Raw genomic sequence first — 22,823 nt, 5'->3', positions numbered from 1 at the left:
AATATTTATTCCCCTGTTACACAGGCTTTAAAATCTCACTCTACCATCTCCCTCTTTAGGTTATTTTCTAACTACTCATGACAGTATCTTTATCAAAATAGGGAGCTTGCCTTTCACTTGGACAGGCCACCAACTTAATAGGATCCATCGAAGAGTGTAGGCTGAACTCATAAAGCACAATAGAACCTAGGAATTTCGCAAATCTAGGACTATGTATTTATATATTTGCTGATGTGGTTGCATAGCACTATCTGCCTCCTCATTCTCTTACCTTCTTCTCTGCTACCTCTTTATTTATTACTGTACTTTGGAGATAAGTTCTTGGGTAGCCTCATGCCTGTTATAAGCCAAGACAACCTTTGAACTCCACCTCTGAGGAACTGTAGCTAAAAACCTTTGCTACAATGCCTGGTCTTATCTAGTATTTACATGTTTTAAGGGTTCAAGTGTTGATTGAATCTGCTTTTAAGAAAGGTGTTACTTAGTGAACCTCGTATCAAAATACACTTTCCTTTTCCTTTACTAGCTACGGTCCAGGCCAAGAGTGATGCAATGGCCAGGGTGTTGGCCAGCACTGGCTCTCTGGCTGCTTAGCTATTCTTTCATCATCCTGTGACATCATTACCTGTGAGAGGAGCCAAGCCCTTTAGAGCAATTCATTAGTGACCATGAATGATTCTCTTATTTTTGGCTCTAATTTGTGACCCTTTTATAACATTAATCCTGGATCTTATGAATTAACTACGATCAAACCATCAGTGTGCTTTTTTGTTAGTATTACAAGTAGCAGCGCCAGCATGAAACATTTTATTTAATAAGCTTGCCTACCATTCAATAAGGCAAAGGATGCCAACATCACACTTCACAATGCTCATTATGTTAAATGGATATTTCCTGTTATTTTATGGAATATAATCCTTCAGCACACTGAAATCCAAAAGCATGAGTCACCATGACTAGCCTGCACTGCACTAATGCTATCCATCATGTGCCCAACACTGCTTCCGCCTCACTGTGCACAGTGAGATTTTACTCTACCTGTATTCCATTTTCCAATTTTCATTTTTGTAATACTGGTGAGTTAATCCATTTTAACTAGCATTTGAACGTTTCATATTTTAAATTCATTTAATGACTCCCAACATGAGAAATTTAATTTTCTCTCTGATACATGGTGCTACTTTTATAAAGCACTAGTTAGTTTCCTTCTGTCAGTATATACACAATAGAGTTAAACAGGAAGAGATTATGAGCCTTTAACCAAAAAAGCTCTGCATAAGATGCAGATATAATAAAAATAATAAAATGTAGTATTTGAAGGAGTAAACATGAAGAATTTTCTGAAGTTGGGTATCATGAAATTTCTGAACACCAAACAGTCTAAGGAAATACAGAGAGCAAACATAATGGAACTGTTAACCCCCACAGATGAAGAACAGAGGCGACACGTGGCCAGAGAGAATGAGACAAATGACAAGGCATGGGTTCAGAAGGGAAAGGGAAAGGGGAAATTATGTTGAGCCATAACCACAGAGGAACCAGCTTCTGGACTAGAGCTTGGAAGTTCAGACTGAAAGCAATCTGCAAACCTGTAGCTGTGACTCTAGATGGACTTGATTTAAAATTGGGAAGAATAAATAATGGCCAAAGAAATTTGTGGCAAGATTATCACTTTTTTTATTTTAAAAATTATGTCTCCTGTGGTCATACAGAGGCCATTTTCGTGCAAGTATGTGGTGAGCATGCACACCCCCTCCATCCCAGTACCTTCTCCTGCTTTCCCCCTTCTGACCGAGCTTGTTTTTTATTGTTGTATCTATTTCCCCACCAACAATGTAACTTCATTCCTTTTTATGACTGTATATTTTTCTAGATATAAATATACACTACAGTTTCCTTACACATCCCTCTATTGCTGGACACCCAGATTGGCCACATAACTCAGCTGTTGTATATAGTGCTGCAGGAAACACTGCTGTGCAAGTGTCTCTGTGACACATTGACTTGAAGCCATTTGAGTGAACATCCAGGAGTGGTATAACTGGGTCATTGACCTTAATATAAGACACTCCAAAACTAATGGAAGAGTAGGCAAAGCATTTCAAGATATCGGCATAGGAAGACACTTTCTAAATAGAACATAGGTCATTCAGGGATTGACTAAAGCAATTTCATGAAATTAAAAAGTCTTTGTACCCTAAGCAACAGGAATGTATTCCAGGCATGCAAGGCTGGGATACTGCAAGACTTGATTACCAGTTAACACAATGCATCACACCAACATACTAATAATGTCTAATGTGATGTTATAGCTTATTTCTGTTGTAACAGAAAATGTGGATCTGGGTAATGCATTAAGTCGAGAGGGTAGCTTGGGCTCATGGTTCTGGAAGTCCAAGAGCAAGGTATTGATAGCTTTTTAACTTATGTAAGAGCCTTGTGCAATTTCAACTCCTGGAATCAAGCAGTTGCCAGTTGAGAGAAGGGAGATAACTTATGGGACTAGGTGCTTTATAATACCCCATTCTCTCATTTCTCTGAAAACTAATATATTGTTATGATACAGATGTGACTCCCCATTGATGGTTCATTTCCAAGCTCTGCTATAGTACTAACCAAATTTCACATAAGTTTTGGCAGCCAAAGGCCAGCTAAGCTATAGAATAGATGAACAAATGGAGTGAAGCACATGGCAAGACCCAACACCTACTAACAAAAATCCATAGCAAATGTGATACACCATAATGAGAAGCAAGACTTGACTGAGCAGTTGTGGTGCATGCCTTTAATCCCAGCACTTAGGAGGCAGAGGCAGGTGGATCTTTGTGAGTTTGAGGCCAGCTTGGTCTACAGAGCAAGATCTAGGACAGCCTCCAAAGCTACACAGAGAAACCCTGTCTCAAAAAACCAAAAACCAAAAACCAAAAGAAAAAAAAAAAAATAGAAGCAAGACTCTTTCCTGCTGAGATCCAGAACATAGTGTAAGAATGGCTCCACTTACTAGTCCTTGTATTAGAAAAGAAGTTCTAAAAGTGGGACAATACAGAGATTACCATGGCCCTTCTGTAAGAATGGCACAATTTTGTAAAGCACTCCACATCTAAAAAACAGGAACAAAAAGTATCTATTAAATAACACACACACACACACACACCACCACACATACACACATACACATTCATGGAACTGGAGAGCTTATTGGGCAGTTAAGAGCATTTGCTGCTCTTGTACATATAAATACATGCGAGCAAAACACTCAAACATAAAATGAAGATAAATCGCTTTCAAAAATAAAAGATAAGAAAAGATGTACAGATTTGCGAAGAAGAAATGAAGCTGTACTTGTATACAATTGACATTATCATCCATATAGATAATCTATAAAAATAACCAAAACAGCTCTGAGAATTATTGAGTCATAGCATGGACTGCAGGGCACAGGGATGAGATGAATTAGGTCTATCACATTACTATATTCCAGCAACAATAAAGAGGGATTTGAATTAGAACCAAAACATTGTACATTAGCACTTAGTGAAAAGAAGTATTTACAAATCTGACAAAATTGTTTTGAGATCTATGTGCTGAAAGTGCATTTCTGATGACAGACATCAGAGACTGAATAAGAGATGTTTCTGTTCCATAGATAGACTCAATACCATTAGGGTGTCAGTTTTATTCTACAGACTATACACTCAATGAAATTTCACTTAGAACACCAACAAGTATCACAAGTCGATTCTAAAGTTTTCATGGAGTGTCTGACGACCCAGAATAACCCACACTATGCTAAAGGAGAAGAAAATTGGGACTATAATAATTATTATTATAAAGCTACTGCAGGACAATGTGATATCAGCTATAAAATACAGGAACAGATCAATGGAAAAGAATGCAGACCACAAAAGCAGACCCATAGCATTGTCTGCTTACCTTTGACATATTAGTAAAGGTAATAGAGTAGAAGATAGGAAATATTGTCAACAAATGGCATGAGAATAAATGGATATCCCACTCTAAAATTAAATAAATACACGTAACACAGTTTTATACTCTACAAACATTGACTCAAAATGAGTCCTGTCCCTCAATGTAAAATTAATCTCAGGTAACCACCTGGAAGGAAATCTGTATGACCTTAAGTATGATTGTGGCTCTTTAGATAGATATAAAAACAAAGATATGATTAAAGAAAGAAGATGCAATAAACTGAGCCTCAAGTCAAACCTTCTCATCTACAGAAGAGAATAAAGGATAAGCCACTGACAGGGAGAAAATACTTGCAGAAGAGAAGTCTAATAAATGAGTTCCCCAGAATCTGAGCAGAACATTTAAAATTCAAAGTTTTGAAAAAGCCATAACCTGAGAGAAAACTGGGCAAGATTCCTGAACTGATGAGCCATCAAGATCCTTGACTGTGATGGAGCCATCCTCTAACCTTGCAACTTGAATATCCAGAAATCTTGGGAAGAACCAGGCTCTTATAGACTCGGCTGAAACACAACTAAAACTCTCAAATGAGCCACTGGAGGATGTGAAAAGAAAAGAGGAGTAAACCATGTGTTTCAGGAGTTGGCAGAATTATTTCTCAATACAAAATGGTAAAATCATTGCTAGAAAAAATAGAAAGCAATTCAAAACCCACTCACAAAGCCCTCATTAATTGCTATTTCCATCACCATGCTATTGTTTTCCCTTCTTGGTTGAGTAGAATGAGCAAGTGTATGTATGAAGTCAACCATTAACAGTTTTGTAGAACATTCAAATCAAAGTATAGACAACAAACTCACCCCTCTCTTTCAATATATAACAACAGTTAATAATATTATCCGTAAGATAGGAGACTGAAACAGATGTCGCCCAGTCTTTCAGTTGGGTATGTTTTAAAATAAATTTTAAAATTAGAATGTAGGTAGTTGTTTCTCAAAAATCTGTATTTCTGTACCATTACTTTGAAAAAAATTTACATCCATATCATTCTTTATAATCCACTGGGTCCAATTAGTGCTTGTCCTTATACACATTGGTATGAAAATCCCATCAGTGTCCCTTTACCATTTAAAGGAAGTGATCTTCTCTCCTCCATTATCCATCAAATGCCTTTAGCTCCTCAGTGATGGGTGGGACATCAGGAGTCTCTCCCCACCTCATGCTGCAATTTTTAACTGTCCAGATTTTGTGCAGATCTTGGACAGGAAATCACACCTACAGTGAGTTTATGTATTCAGCAGCCATGTCATGTCCAAAGTCAATTTTCCACAGCCCTCCTCTCCATCCACCCAGCTCTCACACTATATATGTAGGTTATAAAAGAAAAGAGAGGTGAAGATGTGAAGTTGAGGTACGTTGGAGGATGGGAACTGAGGTAAAGAGTAGGACATGGATATGACCAAGCTACAGTAATTGCATGTATGAAACTTTCAAAGAGCATCATATCATGTTCACTAGTACCTGATTAGGGCTCTCATCCTACATGTCCTTAAAAAGAAAAAAACTGTGTCACCCTCTGCCACTCATGTGCATGTCAATTAAAATGGGAACATTTTAATTTTCTTAGGTATTAGGTGAAAACAATGCAAATTCTCTGTATTTTTCTTGTAGCTATACATATAGTTATATTATTTCTCATAAAGGTTTTGAAAATAAAAATGTATACTTCATCTGATTTTTAATATGTTTTAAAATAATTCTTTGAGAAGTCTTTACAATGTTTTTTGAGAATCTTCATCTACCACTCCTTCCTAACTCCTCCCAGATCCACCCATACCTCTTCACCCCTTCCGAACTTCATGCCACTCCTCCCATAGCCCACAAAGTCCAAGCTATCTTCTTGGAGGTGGAGTTGACCCACCTACCTGGAACCATATTTTTAAAGAAAATTGACTATCCTTCCCCAAGAAGACATGAGCTATCAAAAACACTGTAATATACTTTAATAAATATAAACTGTGGAGAGAACTAGGCATAAAATATAAACATAACACAAATCTTAAAAGGTCTTTTAAATAAAAATCCTGGATCCAGATATTGGGATGAAGCTGAAAGATCAGAGGGATAGAACAAGCCACAGCCAACCTCACCTCACCAACTCCTCAGTTGATCCTCTTTCCTCAGACTGAAAGCTTCTGAGTCCTCACCTAGAAAGCATCTCTAGTTCCTGTTCCTTGAGCCTTATATGCCTTTCTGCTTCCTGCCATCACTTCCTGCAATTGAAGGCATGTCTCCTTCCCAAGCAAAGATATGAGATGTCAAGTCCTGGGATTAAAGGTGTGTGATATCACGCCTGGCTCTGTTCTTAGTGTGGTCTTGAACTCACAGAGATCCAGACCATCTCTGCATTCTGAGTGATGGGATTAAAGAAGCGTGTGCCACCACTGTCTGGCCTCTATGTCTAATCTAGTGGCCGGCACTGTCCTCTGATCCCCAGATAAGTTTTATTGGTTAGAGCACAAATAAAATATCACCACATATAAAAGTCACTTTTCCATGCCACCCATAGATGACCCCAACAAGTAGTGTGTAGAGCTACTTTCAGACTTGATATTATTTGTACTGTGGGTAAACTTGTAATGTCTCTCTGTGTCTTCCTCAAGTTGGCTATATACAGCAATGAAACCCCGTTTATCTAGAAAATAGGATTATATTTTACATGTTACTTGATTTTAAAATCTAAACCATATTATGAATTCACATCTGTATTTGTAAGTATTTGCATTATGTTTAAGTTGAGATTTATGCTTACTTTTGGGCATTGAAAACATTTCATTCTTTTCAGTGTAATAAACATATCTCAAGATGTCAGTTCTTTCCTATGAATTTGAAGTAATTCAACAGAGAAGTTTCTAAGTGCAGAAACAGGCTCATGTGTTGCTCTGATAGGGAAGTAAATAGCTATCCTAGAGGTAGATTTGTACTAATTAATTATCGTGATAAATTCCTATGGCTATGGTATTTTCAGTGTTAAAATGCCCAAACTGATAACTGTGTTTATCTTCATCAGGAAACATAATGTTACCCATTTCACCTATGTTTCAAAGCTGTATGCTGAAGGAAGCCTAGCTGTTCCAATAACAAGTCGTGACCAGAATCAAAACCATTCTACTAGTCTGTAGCAAAATTTCTCTTTAATTGAAAACATCAAGGAAGCCAGGATTGTGTTTTGGGAGCATTGATACAGCATTTAATTCAGTCTTATCACAAGGCTTTGTGGTAGTGGCTTGTAGGTTGAAAATGAGGACAAAATATCAAATGAGAAAGAAAAAGGATCTGGATCAAAAGCAAAAGGAAAAAACAGTGTTGTTTCCATGAACATCAGAGGCCTTCTTTTGCTGGATCTGCTCCTCCAACTCTAGCAAGTGCCTCCCCACATTCAGCCTGCAGTTACTTTGTGGAACACAAACTGCACATGTGACCAATGTGACAAGGCCATATGCCCTCATCCTTGCTATCCTCTACCAACTTTTATGAAGAAAGCATAATTTGAAATATCACCTTAGGGTGGGAAAATTCTTTCAATAAGATTTCTTTTGAAGTAAAGCAAAACAAAACAGCAATAAAGACAAACAAAATTTAATAGAAAGCAAGCTCGAGATTGTTTTCATGCAGTAAAATTTTGCCTTTCTTAAGTTTTTACAATGCAGCAGAATTTTACAAGTATAGACATGAGTATGGTTGCATGGATGAAGACATGAGCATGATTGCATGGATGGAGACATGAGCATGATTGCATGGATGAAGACATGAGCATGGTTGCATGGATGGAGACATGAGCATGGTTGCATGGGTGTTGGGCCTGGGCAAGGCAACTCTGGAAGTTCATTTTTTTTCATTCAAATCCCATATTTCCATAACATTGTGTTAGGTATTCTGTTGGAGCCATCCAGTCTCTGTTGGCTGTTTTCTCTCCCTCACCTCATTTTCTCCCTCCTTTTTTCATATCCTTCTCCTCCTGTTCTTCCCCTTTCTTCTCCTCTTCTTCCTTTCTCTTGTTCTTCCTCTTTTCAAACCCTCTCTCTTTTAATCTCTTTGTCTTTTGCCTCCTCAATGTCTTTCCCTCCCATACCTCTTCCCCATATCCTCCATCCTATAACCTCTGATTCTGAATTAATATGTTCTAGGATTGATTTTGGACATTGCTTAAGTATTATCCCCATCCTAAACCTAGAGATGAAGAAACTGGAATTTATAGGCATAAAGTAGATTTAAGAGCTAACTTCATTCAGGAACATTGATGGTGTCTCCTAACTTGCATAATTCTCCATGGCCAATGGAATAATGATAAAGACATTAGTAGGCCTTGTTCTTTGAGGGTTAATTAGGTTCCCATTGTGTTTGTAAACGGTTTTATTAGCACACAGTGAGCATCTGTATGAGTCATGGAATGCAGCAGTTTTCAGGGTTCTTCCTTCCTTTTTTTTTTCTTTTCTTGCTAATGTGCTACGGTGCCAGCCTATAATTTCAGCACTTGGAAAACTGAGGCAGGGGGACCACTGTGATTTCAAAGCCAGTTTGGATTTTATAGTGAGTTCATTGCTAATCTTGGCTACTAGGCAAGACTCTGTCTCAAAATCCCAGGTAGCCAAAGCCCTGTAACTAGCAGTGGTTAGTTGTGTCTTTGTTTTGCTATAAGAGTTTGTTTTCTAGCTGCAAGTGCCTTTTTGAGGCTGATCTCGTCATAGCTGATCATGAACACTGTGTGCAAACATTAGCCTGCTATTGAGTGTTCCCCAAATGCTTCCAAGAAGAGATTTCTTTGGACATTGGTATCAGAGTTAGAGGTGAATTTTCAGCTATCACCTTAGTAACTACATTTCTGCTCTTATTATGTAGACAGTGTGGGCAGTATAAAAATAGATACCTAATATATATATATATATATATATATATATATATATATATATATATATATATATATATATATATATATATATATGCTAGGGGAGGGTTATAAGGGAGCCAAGGCTGCAATGCAAGACAGGAATATGACACAGGTGTCACTACAGGACAAAAGATGGGGACATAACATGACCATCTCTAGAGAACAGTGGGAGAAGGAAAGGGGCCAGCTACTCCAGCCCACAACATACAAGTAGTTATAGCTAAAAAAGAATGTTATCACTGTAAGAGTATTATAGAACCCTGAAAACTGACTCAAATCCAGGGGTGCATTCTTTATGAAGGACCATAGCTCCACTCCCCTGTATTTGGACATTGCAGCCTGATGTTTATGTATCCTTTATATTTTCTTCTCTGTATGTTTCCCCCTCCTTAGTTAAGTAGAAGAGAAACCCAGCCTTTGCTTCATGCTAAAATGTCCAGTATACTGTGAAGCAGCAACACAATGTAAAAGAGAATTCTTATTTATTTTTTTAAAATATAAATGAAGAAATTGCTGAACTCTGTACAAATTCAAGGAGAAATTGTATTTTGCAAATATTTGGATTTATTGGTCCTAAATCATCAATGATATTGATTTTTTTTACTTTCTTACTTGGCATACACAGCTGATGTGTCTTCAATTCTTGAGTTGCCATCTAAACTATGCATACAGGATCAGTAACTGATCCCATTTCCTTTCTCAGGCAGGAAAGTAGGTGTTGTGCTACCATTTTGTTAGTGACCAGTTTATACAATACTTCACAACACAGGTGTTCAAGAGACAGAATGAACATGGTGACCTACCACAGTACAGCAAAGGGAAAGATTGTTTCAGCATACCAAAGCATGGATGAGATGAAGGCCATCAAACACTCTTCAAAGTATTGTTGATGAGATTCTTTACAAAGAGTGAGATCGATTCATTTCCCAATTCACTGCGTAGTAGGAGACTATAGGGGGATAAGTTAATATTCATTTTATGGTTTGTGATTTCCTGTACTCTTAGAGCTCAGAGTAGGGAGATTTTAATATCTCGACATAACTTTAAAAGTTGTAGAAGAATCCTGAGCCATGCCTTTTTCTGATTTATAAAATAGTTTAAAAGACAAAATAGCCAGAAGTTCTTAACTTATAAGTTTTAATTTACACTCGCTGACAGTGATGGGTTCGTGAATAAAAAGACATGGTGTTGTATGTCTTCCGACCTTTTATATTGTTGCAGTGTGATCGCTGCCTGCCTCTTTATAATGACAAGCCTTTCCGTAGTGGCGATGGTGTTCATGCATTCAACTGTAAGCCCTGTCTGTGCAACAGCCATGCCAGAAGCTGCCATTATGATGCTTCTGTGGACCCATTTCCTCTGGAGCACAGCAGAGGCAGTGGAGGAGTCTGTGACGACTGCCAGCATTACACAACAGGTAACCCTGAATCCAGAATGGCTGTCTCAGCTTGTGGGGCTATGGGTGTCTGTCTCTAGATGCATGATATTTTAAATTAGGATACAGTTATCCTAATTGGGAATGAGCTTTCATGCTGTTAAGTTTAAAGACAAAAGCTGTTTGATCAAACCTTCTCCGTTCAGAAACAGTCCTTCATTGTATGCTTGCAGGAAAGTGTTCCTCGGAAAGGGTCCACACAATTGACTGAACTACTGATTGTGATAGCCTAGCCTAGCTCAGTTTGAATACATCCTCACAGTAAGTCACTTGTATGACGTACATTCCTGTCTTCCTTGTGTCTGGTATCACACATGGGCATGTAACATTTCCTCAGACTTTACACAGAAACCAATAATCTTTTTAAGACATAAATAGATGGCCCCACAAGATGTCTCATAAGAAAAGGAGCTCACTGGAGAGCTTAACACCTGAGCTGGATCTTCCAACCTACATGGTAGAAGGAGAGGAATGGGTCCTACAGCCTGTCCTTTGACCTCTAGAGGCATACAATAGTGCACACATGTCCATCACACACACACACACACACACACACACACACACACACACACACACACACAATGAAAAAATAGGTTATAAATACAGTACAGATGGTGATTAATATTCTCTGTAGGTTCTATGATACAAGTAGTTTCTAGCAGTTATTAAGATCACTGTTTCCTGAAAAGCAGCATTACCATTGAAGCAGAAGCAGGTGGCATCAGTGTTTGTGAAATATAATGGGCCCCCAAGTGTTATCCCGGGGCATGATCAGATGAATTACATAATTATTGGTGACATCAAACAGCATGAGAACCTGACCAGGCATGGGTGCTATGTAGGGGAGCATACTTGTGATGATGCTAGAGCAGTTTCCAGAGAAGACCCACATATTGAGGAGCCATTAGCATGTGTGAATGTCAATATTCTAGAAACATTATGAACTTATTTAATTTTTAGTTAATCAGAAGCTAATATCGATCAGAATGAAAGAAATTGATTATCTAGTTTTCTGACATTGGGTCCGTTTCCAGTGACATCTGAGTGGAGTACATGGTTGTAAATGGGAAATTGATAACCTGATGGCTTACCTCAGCCTCTGTCCATGGCTTTGGCACTACCTATGTCAACTAGGGAAAGAACTCATATCATGGGTTCTTATTCATAAAATGGCAACAGGAAAGGCTGCTTAATAAACTGAAATCCATAGGAACTAAGTTGCACACTGAATATATAAAGCTCTTCTAATATTTAATGCAAGATTTATCTGGTATGTATAAATATAGTTAATTTCCTTATTCTGATACTTGAAATAAAAAATAACTAACAGAAGTGTTAAAAATTGTTAACTGCATAACAATCCATCATATTAAGAGCATTGTCTGGTTTTCATAGTTTACTTCTGAAAAATACAGCTTTATAATTTTTGTGTGCATCTGTGTAACCACATGTATATGTGTGTTGATCATGTGTATACATGTGGAGGCCAGAGGTTACCATCAACTGTCTTCTTTGTCACCCTTCACCTTATCTCTCTCTGCCTCGAACTCATTTATTTGGTTGGCCTGGCTGGTCAGTGAACCCCAGGAACCCATCTGTCTTTGGGTAGCTGGTGTGTGCCACCCCATGTGCCTGGCTGTTTTTGTCTATACCAGGTATCAGATTCAAGTCCTCTTGCATGCACAGCAAAGGCCTTAAGACTACATTAGCTCCATGACTCTCTACAGACATTTGTAATACAGCGTTCCCACTTCCTCCCACTGATGGAGCAATTGTTTACATTTTGCTTTAGAAATAAGTACCTGGCCATAGGAATGCAATTTTAAGTTTAGAAATGGATTCTTATAAAATGTATGCTCCCTTAAAAAGCAAAACTTCTCAGAAGTGTGGTATTGTATAGCAGATGGGCGTTTAATGGGGTAAAGCACCATTTGGAACAGGTTCACCATTTCATATGCTCCGGATCACTAAATTGGCAGGTAGAGATGAGAGGTATGGACCTCCTGAAAATTATAGAATTTCCTCAAAGGAATACAGTCTTTAATCTTGAATTATGTAGCCAATTGTAATGAATTATGGGTCATAATGGACAACCTATCCCAACACAGGGAGAAACTGTGAGTTGTGCCAGGATTACTTTTACCGACCTGTTGGTGCAGATCCTTCTGCTCTCGATGTCTGCAAGCCATGTGACTGTCACCGTGCAGGGACTAGAAATGGCAACCTCCTCTGTGACCCGGTGAGTAACCTCAGCCACAGGAGGTAAGGCATGGCTCTCCTGTTAAAGATGAGTTCAGAGAGTCTCCCAGGGTCTTCAGTTCTGTATTTTCCAGGAAGTTCTGAGTTGGCATTTAAGAGATGGCCAAGGTAGATAGGACCTTGAGTAGTGTCCATGATGAGTGTGCATTGGGTGCTGTGTAGTGGTCCCTTTGTAGAAAAGAAGGACTCGTTTTTATTTTAATTCTGAAAATGTCAAAAGGAATTGGAGAATGGGAATTCTATTCAAACATCAAAGTAGTGAAGCATTATAATAAGATACTTTAATCCCAAAGCCAATGGATGATAGTACTGCAAAAGCAATTACATGAAGACCCAAATGGAAGTCATGGTGTTTCTTTGCTTCTAAATGTCACATTTCTACCTGCCTAATAGTTTAAAATACAGTATTTTGTTTATTTTCTTAAAACATGTTTATTATCTACATCCCAGATTTTGATGTGTGACTTACATGAATGCAGATCTTCAATCAATGGGTTTCTAAGTCCTACTTCTATACATTGAAGAGCTCTGTGTTAAAGTGGGTTATTCTTACCTCTAGTTTTGACTTGTCACCCTCATATCAACAAATGACTTCAGATAAAGGAAAATTTGTCTTATAAAGCCAACCCAATGATTGTATTAATTATAATGAATGCCTATTATTTTGAACAGTTGAGAACATAAACATTGAATCAATGACCCAGTTGTAGAACATTTTATGAATTACATTGTAAACATAATAAGTTCAAAACAAGATATAAGATATATTTGTTGCATTGCTTTCAGCAAACCTTGAACAGAGCTTTTCAAAACAAGTTGATGTTGCAGTTGCTTATAATCTTGGACAGATACAGGGAGATCACCAGTTTGAGACTAATCAGTTACAACCAGATGGCTACTTTGAAGCCAGCCTGTGCTATATAGCAATACTGGCTGGACATGCCCATCAAGAACCTTCACATTAAGACCAGGGTGTGCTGTGCCTGCAAATCTCTGGGGGCAGGGGCTGCAAGAAAAACATAGCCCACAGCAAGAGATGGTGAGCAGTGCAGAAGCAGCAGCCCCCACAGACTTCTCTGTGGAAAGCAAAATGTGCACTCACTAGGGAAAATACCCTACTGTTCCTCAGAATACTGCTGAGACTCTTCCCATGGGACCTACACCAATATTATTCCCAATAACCAAAATATAGAAATGAACTAACTCCATATCAACTGATAAATAGATAAGTAAAATAGAGCACAAGATGAATGTAGAGGATGGGCTAAGGACAAAGAAGACAGGAAGCTATTAAATATTTTATGTATGAAGCTGAGTGGTAGTGGTACATACATTTAATCCCAGCACTCAGGAGGCAGAGGCAGGCAGATCTCTGTGAGTTTGAGGCTACCCTTGTCTTCAGAGGGAGATCCAAGACAGACACCAAAACTACACAGAGAAACCCTGTCTCAAACAAACAAACACAATAAATATTTTATGTATGATCATTTAAGTAAACAAAAATAATCCAGTTAAAAAACGTGTAAAAATGTATATACCCTATAATATACTAATTTTGATCCTTTGTATTTCTTTTAAAATGATTTCCTTTCTGATTCTGTTTCATTTATGATTTTTATGGTGGTAAAGCAAGATAATTCTCCTTAAATCTAATATGTAGCAAAAGAGAGTGACATGGGATGTTCATATAAATAAAAAGAGTAGCAAGGTTTACCAGACTTAAAACCATCACGTGTTTACCTCTAACCCACATCCATATTTTACAGTATTTTCTTACTTTTTCATTCTTTAATTACAAAAATCATTAATGACTTTAAGAATATTTTCCATAATACAATGTCCAAATAAAAGTACAATTTTTTTTAACAATCTTACTGTCCTTTTCAATGGAATGAAATCCACACTTACAAAGTCATCGATAGATAATGTAAGAACTATAAACTGTTACATTCATTTCAAGGAAAGTTTAAAAATCCACGCACATACAAGCTTTAATGATATTAGGGAGCTCCAATGGACATTAGGTTGTACTTCATTTCTCAGTTTGTTCCAGTAACTGAGAAATCACACTAGCATCAAGTGGCCTGCCTTGCCCTGTTCTGTGATCTCTGTTCCTGAGGGAAGTTTCCCTCTGTCCACGGTCACTGGAATCTCAATCCAGTCCCATGAGATAGGACAGATTAACCTCCTTCTAGCATAAGGAGCTCTGTATTTCTGCCCTATGTGAATGCCAGGACCTTGAGAATAGCATGAAGCAATGCTGAGTCATTGAATCCTAAAAATTCTTACGCCAAAGTCAGGACCAAGAGAACATGTGAATCAGAACAACAGTGTTAATGGGGAAGTAAAATGAATAATCAGCATTTTATAGGAGTTCTGACACAGAACCCCTGGATCTCAAGCATAGCCCTGTGGGTTCAGAACATCTGTGTACCTTTAAATTCTACACAAGCACATCACTGTGTTTTCTTTCTTCCTGTTTTTCTTTCTGGTATTTCTGAGGCAAGACGGTGTTAGTGTTTCCACAACTGACAGAAGAAGCACTTGACAGGACTGCCTTCACAGGACCCTGGTAAAGAGGCCCTGTTTTCACATGACAGGCTTTAATATTAGCAGAGGAGCCTGTGAAGGAAGTTCCCAGGGTGCCACTCCACGATCATTCCTTTATGCATGAGAAAGTTTGAGTGTGTGAATGTGTGCACACACAGAGCACATGCAGAGAGGTCAGAGCACAACTTTGAAGAGCTGTAGGCTCTGGGGACTGCATGAAGGCCTTCAGTTTTGTGTGGTTAATGTTTTCCTGACTGAGATATCTCACTGGTCCCCTGCACCCCATTTTAAAAACAAATTATTTCCTTTGTTTTCCACACCATGAGACTCTGTTAAGTTGTATCAAGTTGTACTCTAAGCTATGTCCTAATAGTTGACATCCTCCCTTAAGTTACATATTTTTAAGTGAAAAGATGAAACAACTAAAGTATAAAAATTGGCTAGAACTTGAAGATGGAGTTGCAAGTCCACAAACAAAGATACTGATTATTACAGTGCTCAATAAATCACCAAGAGATAGCTACATCCACACCAGGACAGACAGAGAAGGCTAAGAAATGTTAGACCTGAGTGAAAAAGGACTGAGGAGTGATACAGAAGAGAAATGCATTAGTACAGACCAAACAGATATAAGAAATAAATCCAAAATTTCTTAGTAAACTAGACAGATTTAACAATACCCAAACATAAGAAGAAAACACCTTTATGTTTATACATATACCAAATCCTATTTCTTGTATCAAATACTACTACTGATGCAGATATATATATTTTAAAATAACCATATCTGTAGGAAATAGTGTTAGTAACAACCTGGAAACAATAGTGTTCTAAATGGAGATTGAGTAAACATTACTATATGTCCCTCTGTAAGTTGGTAACAACTTTTCTCATTTTTATTAAAACACAAGGAAAAATGATTACTAAATTCAAATAAGCAAATTTTCCTAAGAGTATATCTTGAAAGACTTCTTGTGTGTGTGTGCGTGTGTGTGTGTGTGTGTGTGTGTGTGTGTGTGTTGGTGCTTGGGGTAGGGGTGCCAGGTGTGTGCAGGTGTCTACAGAAGCCAGAAGAAGGCAGTGGATTCCCTAGATCTGGATATATATGTGCTGCAAACTGAACTGGGGTCCTCTGCAAGAGCAGTAACTGCTCTGAACCACTGACTCAGCCACCTCCCCAGATCTTAAAAGTATATTTTTGGTGAAGCTTTATAAACACAAAATGTCCATTGCTTCATGTTAGAAATAAATGCTACTGTAACATCTAACATTTATAGAGTAAAACACTATTTTGACAGAGCCCAGGTTCTACAACTGTGATATCGAGATGACATTCGCAATATAAGTGCTTTGAGTTAAAATGGTGGCATACTTTACATGTACCAAAAGATCCAAGGAACAGTTTGAAATCTGAGTGAAATAAACTTAAACCAGTAGGAAAAAAGAAAGCCCAAGATGATACAATATGAAATGGAGCTCTTGAGAGACAGAAAGACCAGGGCCACACTGTTTCCTCTCACAGCCAAAAAGCGCACGAGCACTGCCGGGAACAGCAGTGTGCAGGCCCTCCCAGGGTGTTGTCATCTGCCATGGCTTCCTGTGAACAGACCAGAATTTTGCCTCTCACACACCCCTTAGAGACTGCCAGGGGAAGTCTGGTAGTTCAGAGGGAAGCACTTCCTCAGAAATGCCTTTATGGAGGAAGAGGAGGGGGAGGAAGGACACCATAAAAACACACCCAGCTGACAACTGTCAGGCACTGTAGAATGGAAAGGAAAAGGCATGTCAGTTTCACACCAGTGTGGAAGCTTCTCTTCTCTAATGAGTATTTTCAGCAGATCAATAAGAGAATAGAGAGTGCAATCACAAAACACTTGAATATAAACAAGTGTTATGATACATGTTCTTTACTGACATTTTCCAGTCCATGACATTCGTATGTAGCAGAAGCTGCTGCATATGTAATTTATTTTTGAAGTACAGTGAGCACCTAGTGAGTACCAGGTAGCCTTTTGCATTAATGCCAGGAATTTAGGGAAAAGTTATTGTATCTACACTAAGAATAAAGGTCACTCCCCAAACTGACTGCTTACACAGGGCTGTGCCAACTCCTGGCAGGTGGAAAACACTGTAGACAAGGTAGAGAGACTTTTTTTCCTGGAAACATGAGGAGAATGATGAGGTATTTCATAAATACTCTGTGTGTGTGTGTGTGTGTGTGTGTGTGTGTGTGTGTGTGTGTGTTTACAGGGCTATGTGTATATGCATGTATTTGCTGCTCACATGGCTGCATTTGTATGTGTATGCATGTAGGACAGAGGTCAGAGGTCAACCATAGATGCCACTTGTCAGGCTCTATCACTGATTTATATTTTTGAAACAGGGTCTCTCTATAGTCTGGAACTCCCCAGATGAACTAGGTGGACTAGCCATGCAGCCCAGGTATACTGTCTCTGTCAGCTCATGGTTGGGATTTGTAAGTGTACATCACTCTACCCAGCCTCTTCATGCAGTTTCTCCAGATGGAAACTGGCAGAAGCACCTGGCCACCTGAGCTGTCTCTCCCATCTCTAGAATTTTAAAAAAGAATTGCTAAAATCAGTGTCTTTCTGACTTAAATTTAAATTTAGTTTTAAGTATTTAAATAGATTTAGTATTTATATTTAGATTCTTATTCAAGTGTGGGGTCCTTTCCTTGAGGATCAGGAGTAATGGGGTATACAGCCTGAGTCCAGGAAGTAGCTGACTTATGGCAGTAGCTAAATAACTATCTAGTAGTTGAAGTAACCAATGCCAAATGATAGTTTCCACATGACTCAGCCATGGAGCTTTGAGAATGAAGACTCCTGAGCTCCACATTTTAATTGTTCATCTCTGGATTATTTAATTGTGTATAATTAAAGGACCAACTTGAAAAAGCAAGTGCATGACAGATAAAGATATATGTGTTTATTTTTTCTATGTTTGAAATATCCTGTATGTTTGAAAAGTATTTTCATGATCATGGACATAAAAAGTCATTTTAACCTAAACAATTTAGATAAATATTCTCTAATGAGCATTCTAGGAGTGATAGCTAATTCTTTTCCAACACTCAGTAGAAATTGTGAGTTCTGGACTGAATGGTGTGGAACAATGCTCACAATCCCAGCAATTGGGACATGGGGACATTTAGGATCAGGAATGCAATGTCATTTGTGGCTACAAAGTGAGTTTGAGGCAAGTCTGGGCTACATGAGACCCTACCATAAATAAATCTGCCTAACACACATATACACACATCACACACACACACACACACACACACACACACACACACATACACACACATGGGAAAAGAGAGAGAGAGAGAGAGAGAGAGTAGTATAGTCATTATCCCCATGATGTTTGCAATATTTCCTAAATATATTTATAGTGATCCAATGAGTAATTTTAAGCAAGTTACTTCACAAGTACTATGAGGTAAGACTCTCCCAGGCACTCTGCTTCTCAAGTCATATATAAAATGGATGAACAAGTCACCCAGAACTATTAAAATTTAACTTTCTATGTGAATTGCTGTGCTTATTTTTAAATGAACTAAGCGTTTTTAATTTTGTCGTTTCCAAGGAAGACTCCATTCTTCCTTTGGAATTTCTTCAACTACCTATCCTGCCTATCACCGCCCAAGAGAAGTTTCTTTTCAATGTGAGGCCTCGTTGATAAAATGTGCCGATTAGGGCAGTTTCTAAGGTTCATTGAAGCCTGCCTTCTTTGCTCCCCTCTCTTATCACTACAACACTCTCCCACTCATCTTCTTTAGCCTAACAGAACCATTTCCTTTTGTGGTGGTATTGTGTTCCCCAAAAGACTGTGCACTCTAATAAAATTATCTGGGGTCAGAGAACAGAAAAGCCACTAGGTATAGAGCCCAGAAAATGGTGGCACACATGCTTTAATCCTAGCATTCCAGAGGCAGAGATCCATTTGGATCTCTGAGTTCAAGACCACACTGGAAACAGCTGGGCATGGTGACTCATGCCTATAATCCCAGGGAGTGATGGCAGAAAGCAGAAAGATATATAAGGTGTGAAGACCAGAAACTAGAAGCATTTGGCTGGTTAAGCTTTCAGGCTTTAGAGCAACAGTTCAGCTGAGATTCATTCCGGATGAGGACCCAGAGGCTTCCAGTCTGAGAAAACAGCTGAGGAACTGGCAAGGTGAGGTGGCTGTGGCTTGTTCTGCTTCTCTGATCTTCCTGCATTCACCCCAATAGCTGGCCTCAGGTTTGATTTTATTAGTAAGACTTTTAAGATACATGCTACATCCTTCCCTTTCCCAATTCTCAAATTGGCATTATGAGTTCTGCAGCTCTCAGATCCTTTAAGAGTGGAACTCCTCTTCCAGGTCCTCTCATAGGGGTACTGATGCTGTCCATGTCATGTTACTTCTGGAGGTTTCTTTTGACTCACTTTTCTTTATGTGTTCTTTCATTTGGCTAGTCACCTGGTTTTTATGTGAATGTTTTGTGTGGTGATATTTTACTTGTACTGACATGTGATACTTTATTTGTACTTTGATAAATAAAGCTTTCCTGGAGATCAGGGGGAAAAGGCCAGCCATTTTAAGTAAACAAAGTCAGGCAGCACACACCCTTAATCCGATCACTTAGTAGGCAAGGTCTCAGTGTGGTCAAGGCCACACTAGAGAACAGAGCCAAGTGTGGTGACACACGCCTTAAATCCCAGTACCAACCATAGATACCTGGAGGTCTCTACAGACAAGAAAGTGAGGTAGCTGGTCTAAGAGCCAATGAGAGGGCAGAAGATCAAGACATATAAAGGCATGGTAGTCAGGAAGTAACTCACATTTAGAAGCTGCAGAATTGGTGAGGTAAGGTTGGCTGGTGGTTCTCACTATTTCCCTGATCTCTCTAAGGCTTTTACCCCTATATTTGGCTCCATGTTTTTTATTTAATAAAACCATTTAGAAATTTGTCTACAGTTATGCATAAATTTACTTTTTGGAGGGTGTCACTATTTATCAAAGTGATTGAATGTTGGAATTTGTGGAGATCTGAAAACTGTAGTTTGGATATAATTCAAGTTTGTCTCCCAAAGGCCATGTATCAAAAGCTTGGTCCTGCTGTGGTGATATTATGGCGTGATTGATTATTCCTTCTAAAAGACAGGATTTAGGAATAGTTATTATTGGGCTTTCTCCTTTTCTGTCTTGTTTCCTGTCTACCTGTGTTAAGTTCAGTCTGGGTTTCTGTTGGAATTATGAACTCTGCCTGGCTTCCTCTTTGGCTAGATGTCCTCTGTTTGTATCTTCTTGGACCTTGTGAGCTCTGTCTGGCTTTTGGGATGTCCAGTGTGTTCTTCTGTGTGTTTGCCAGTATGCCATTTGATTTCTGACTGGCTTCCTGTGCAGCCTAAATATCTCTACCTGATGTCCTTTCTGATCATATGATCTTTGTCTCACTTCCTGTCTGACCATGTGGTCTCTGAATTCCTGCAGCACATGAGCACCACCTAGCTTTCAGTCTGATTGTGTGATCTGGTTGGTTTCTGTCTAGCCTTGTAATCTCTGTCTGGCTTCCAGTCTGATCATGTGACCTTGGTCCCATTTCCTATCTGGCCATTTGAGTTCTGACTGGTTTCCTGTCTGGCTGAGGAAATTAATTCTACCTCCTGCATACATTTTTTCCACTCTGATGCCATCTGCCAAAAGGTTTATCTTGAGAGCTAGTGTTGCTACCATGTTCCTGAACAAATGAAAAATCCTTAGGTAAGGAAAAATGCAGGCCTTCATGACTTTACCTGTATATTAACCATGGCATGCAGTAATAAACTACATTGAACCATCATGTTGTTCTCATAAATGAATTTAGAACATTGGAGAGAAATATATAGTTCTCAGCTCACTTTGTAAGGACTCCCTACCTCTAATCCCATAGCCCCACAAAGCATTAACAGAAAACACTATACAAATATCCCATATGAACATAGTTGTAAAGTACCTCTACAATAATTATTGACAAGACTCCAGGAATATAAAGTATGTTAATGTACCATGGCTGGCTGGCCTGCGCCTTGGGAATGTAAAGTTACTTCACTATTTCAAAATCAGTTGAAATAATATATCAATTCAATTATGCATTTTAATTAATATAATGTAATAAGCCACATAAACACAAAGAGAAGTCCCTTATAATAATCTCATTAAATTGTAAAAAGCTTTTAAAAATATTAAAATGCTTCCATGATAAGAACTTTCTCAGAGAAGGAAATAAACATTTCTTAAGCTGAAAGCCTTCTGCATATGAGCCACTGTGAAGAGCTACTTAATAATAAATGCTAAATATACTTTCAACCTAAGATCAAAATTGAAGGAAATATATTTGCTCTCACAATGTCTCTTTAAAACTGTAAAAATAAGAGACTAATGTAAAGAAAATTTTAAAAATTAAAAAAAATATCAGAACTATGCAAAAAAAAGTTTCTATCGACACAAAACCAGATGGTCATATTTATGAGTTTTTTTGCAGGTATCATGTCCCCTCTCCATATTTTCATTTCCTCCTGTGGCATGTCCTCCACCAGTTCATTCTAATTGGCCAAATCACCTAGGTGGTCTCAGTGTCCAGAGGCACTGCAAGCTAAGTCCAGAAACTCTGTGACCCTCACAAGCATTAGGAACATCTGGTGAGGCTGGAAAGCGCTGCTGAGTCCATGCCATGGTATCTAGACTTTGTTGAGTAGGCAGTTGATGGGAAACTCTCATAACAAAAACATTGCCGAGAATTGCCATTCCTTGGAAATACAACTTTCACTTGATGCTTTTATTGATTTTTGTATTTTTTTACAGAAAATATGTCATTTCCTCTTTACCCAAGGAACTCTCCTCTCACCACACCTCATTGAAAATACCACACTAGTGTCATTTCCTGAATTGTAGTGACAGTGGGAAGAGCACTTGTTGTGTGAAGCATGACCTAAGTTCAGATCTCCAATATCCACCTAAAAAGACAGACATAAAGTCACATATCTGTAACCTCTGCTGTAGAATGTGGGAACAGGAGGATCCCTGGATCTTCCTGGGTACCAGACTGGCTCCAAGTTCAGCGAGAGACCCTGCCTCAAGGTATCTGAGTCACTTGTCTACCACTGTGAAGAGACACTGTGACCATGGCAAATTAAAGGAAAAAAAGAAACATTTAATTATGGTGTTTGCTCACAATTCACAGGGTTAGTCAATTATCATCATGGTGGAGAGCATGGTAGCAGGAAGGAAGAGATAGGCCTGAACAATAAATAGCCTATAGTTAAGAGTTTATATCTACTGCAAAATATGGAGGGATGGAGGGAGAGACAGGGACAGAGACACACATACAGAGAAAGAGAGTGAGAGACAGAGATAGACAGAGACAGAAAAAGAGAGAGGAGAGGAGAGGAGACGAGAGGGAAAGAGAGGAAATGAGAGGAGAGGAGGGAGGAGACTGAGCCTGGCATGTGCTTTTGAAACCCCAAAACCCACCCCTGTGACATACTTCCTCCACAAGGCAATACCTCCCAATGCTTCCTAAACTGTCCACCACCTGAGCCCAACATTTAAATATATGAACCTATGGGGGTAATTTTCATTCAACCACCATACAAGAGAAGAAGGTTGTAAATGACAGAGCACCCAGCATCCTCCTCTAAGCTCCCTACACATGAA

At 38.7% G+C, this 22,823-nt stretch overlaps 1 protein-coding gene across 2 annotated transcripts in view; it reads left to right on the top strand.

Moving 5' to 3' along the window:
- Positions 1 to 22,823, top strand: part of Ush2a (usherin) — a 701,257-nt gene that overhangs the window by 108,405 nt on the left and 570,029 nt on the right. For both annotated transcript variants that reach the window (XR_004946207.1, XM_036202543.1), the window contains exons 9-10: positions 10,100 to 10,295; positions 12,422 to 12,552. Coding sequence is in view for 1 of the 2 variants with exons in the window: in XM_036202543.1 (XP_036058436.1) it covers positions 10,100 to 10,295; positions 12,422 to 12,552 (327 nt within the window). In the remaining variant the exon portion in view is untranslated. The remainder of the gene's footprint in view (positions 1 to 10,099; positions 10,296 to 12,421; positions 12,553 to 22,823) is intronic.

This window comes from Onychomys torridus, chromosome 11 (assembly GCF_903995425.1).
Source record: "Onychomys torridus chromosome 11, mOncTor1.1, whole genome shotgun sequence".
NCBI classification, from domain to species: domain Eukaryota; kingdom Metazoa; phylum Chordata; class Mammalia; order Rodentia; family Cricetidae; genus Onychomys; species Onychomys torridus.
This window is presented reverse-complemented; position numbering and strand designations above follow the sequence as displayed.